Consider the following 2461-nt stretch of genomic DNA (forward strand, 5'->3'; position numbering starts at 1 on the left):
ATCAGCCTCTAGAATTGAATGTCGAGGCCACTCTGGTTTCATATAAATCAATGGTCATCAGTGATCACCTCAGTTAACCAAGTCAAGATACTTGATCAAAGTTGGCTGATTTTCATCAGGTCCCTGTCAACAAAATTCAAATAACAGGCACCAAATTTTTGTTTTTCTCTTCTTTTGTGTGCATCAAAAAGTTAAGAACACATAGTATAGATACCTCTTATGCATCAGGTGTACAAGTTAGACTTCAAACAAACAATAACAAATTGAGGCAACTGCTAAATAGGCTTTACTAATCATGCTCAATTCAAACAAACTCAACCACTAATCCATCATATTAATCTCCAATCCTGATACATTATCAAACCCAGAGTGGGTTTTTTCAATCTGTTTGAAACTTACAAAGTTGATAAAACAAGTCGGTAACAACTAAAAAGAGACGACGGAATCTAGCAAAAGGACTTGGATTTAGCAGCAGGAGTATTCACCGCGGAAGGAATGAGAAAATGCCATAACCTTCCTTCACCCTTTACCAAATTCTTTCGACACAAAAACTCCTCTGCATAAGTCTTCTCGATTTTTCGATCAACATCATGCAAGTACACATGCGTCCCTCCCGGTCCTTTCCGGTTCCTCGCCATCACCGCGGCTGAGTAAATCGCTGCCATTCTCCCCGGTGCCTCCGCAAAGTACCCCTTCGGGGCATCGATCATAATCAAATCCCACTCCGTCTCGTACACCTCGTCCGGAAGCATATTCAACGCTAATTTGCACTTCTCATTTTGTTTCAAGGGAATCCCCTTAGACGGATCACAATCCGGCTCGAATTTATACGAATTTAAGAGCTCATCAGCTTCCGTCAGCTGTGTCCGATACTTGATGTACTCTCCACGTAAAAACGGGGCCTCCTGTAACACATTCTGCAGCCATTTCGGATCCTCTTCGAGAAAAATCGTTTTCCCACCAGGATTAAACGCATTCCACATCTGCGAATCCAGGCCCAGCCCGAAAACAAGAAAATTGCACGGCGCTCGCTTGCGCAGAACGTCGTACGACAGCTTAATCTCCTCCTTCGTTTGCTGCGGGACCATGCGCGACGTGGCGTAGTGCAGAACCGTCTCCAACTGTGCGTTCGCCGGATCGTTTCGCGATCCGGCGAACGAACAAATCAAAGGACTGTCGATATTCAACATCAACGTCGAAACAAACAGGCCACACGCTATCAGGCCCCCAACCCCGATTATCAAATATTTCGTCTTGTTAATGATTAATCGGACGTTATCATTATCCTTCATTCTGGAAAAAAAAGAAAAAGACAACAAAAAAAATAATTATTACAGAGTCCGAAGTGTAATAACAACAAGAACTCGAAAACTCCTGGAGTTATGGATCTAAACACACGTGTTGTTTTTCTTTCTACAGAGATTGACGAAGGAGAAAATAAGAAGAATTTAATAAAAATATATTTCGACGATGCAAAATGTAAAACTACGAAAAAGTAAGTGGCTCACCGCGATTTCATGGCTCTACTGCGAAAATGAAAATTATATTTAGGCTGATGGACAGGGACTCGAAATGCACTCGAATGGCGATGGTGTTAATCACAACAGTGCGAGGGGTATAAATAGTCAAAAGCTGGAGGATTTTTATGGATATAATAAATTTTTCGTTACTGAAAGTAAATATGTTATCTTTTCAAACTTGCTACCTACCAGAGATATTCGGTTAAATTTTTTAAAAAGTTGTACAGGTACATTATCCAGAATCTGAAGTACTATTTATTGCATAATCCAGCAGTGTCAAACAAAATTTTGTCATAATTGTGAATAAAAATGAATATATAGAGTATTTTTTGTTCCCACGAGTTACAAGGACACTGCAAATTATAAACAGTGAGCGGAAATCTAACTTTGTTACATGTTAAAATGTCTAAATTAAGAGGTTGTATATTATATGAAGGATGATTTATTTTTATTTTTTTTGAAACGAAAGGATAATTTATATTATAAACATGGAACTAATATGAATTTATAAAATGTCAGACATAATTTATTTTCGAATTTCAGAATATATAGATATACATAAAGTAATGTTGTGTTACTGACAGACAAAATTTATTTTCAAATTTTAAAAAATTATTCATGAGATAATAGTATTTAATGTACGAGAATTATAAGTATTTATTTTAGGATCCACTGATGTCAAAATATTTTGTTATGATCATGAAAATCATATGATACATTGATACCCGAAAGATTTTGTACGATATTATATACTTTTTTTTTTTTAACGTAGGAATCCGCAGCCGCTACCCTTCGGGTGCGCACTGGGTAAATCCACGAGCTCACGCAATAGCCTGCAAACTACGTGAACCAAGGTAAACCGCACCTAAGCGCGACAGGCTCTGATCCAAGAGGCATAATCACAAATTCTGCTCCCTTCAGGAGTCGAACCTGTGACCAAG

General features: G+C 38.2%; 1 protein-coding gene across 1 annotated transcript; it reads right to left on the minus strand.

Annotated features, from left to right (window-relative positions):
* Positions 1-263: 263 nt before the first annotated feature.
* Positions 264-1627, minus strand: LOC108195622 (arabinogalactan O-methyltransferase 2). Its single transcript, XM_017362604.2, has 2 exons — positions 1509-1627; positions 264-1293 (listed from the first exon to the last, which is right to left on the minus strand). The coding sequence occupies exons 1-2, from the start codon at positions 1517-1519 to the stop codon at positions 447-449; spliced, it is 858 nt and encodes a 285-aa protein (XP_017218093.1). The 5' UTR covers positions 1520-1627; the 3' UTR covers positions 264-446.
* Between the last annotated feature and the right edge of the window lie 834 nt (positions 1628-2461).

Source organism: Daucus carota, chromosome 7, assembly GCF_001625215.2.
Source record: "Daucus carota subsp. sativus chromosome 7, DH1 v3.0, whole genome shotgun sequence".
In the NCBI taxonomy this organism is placed as follows: Eukaryota; Viridiplantae; Streptophyta; class Magnoliopsida; order Apiales; family Apiaceae; genus Daucus; species Daucus carota.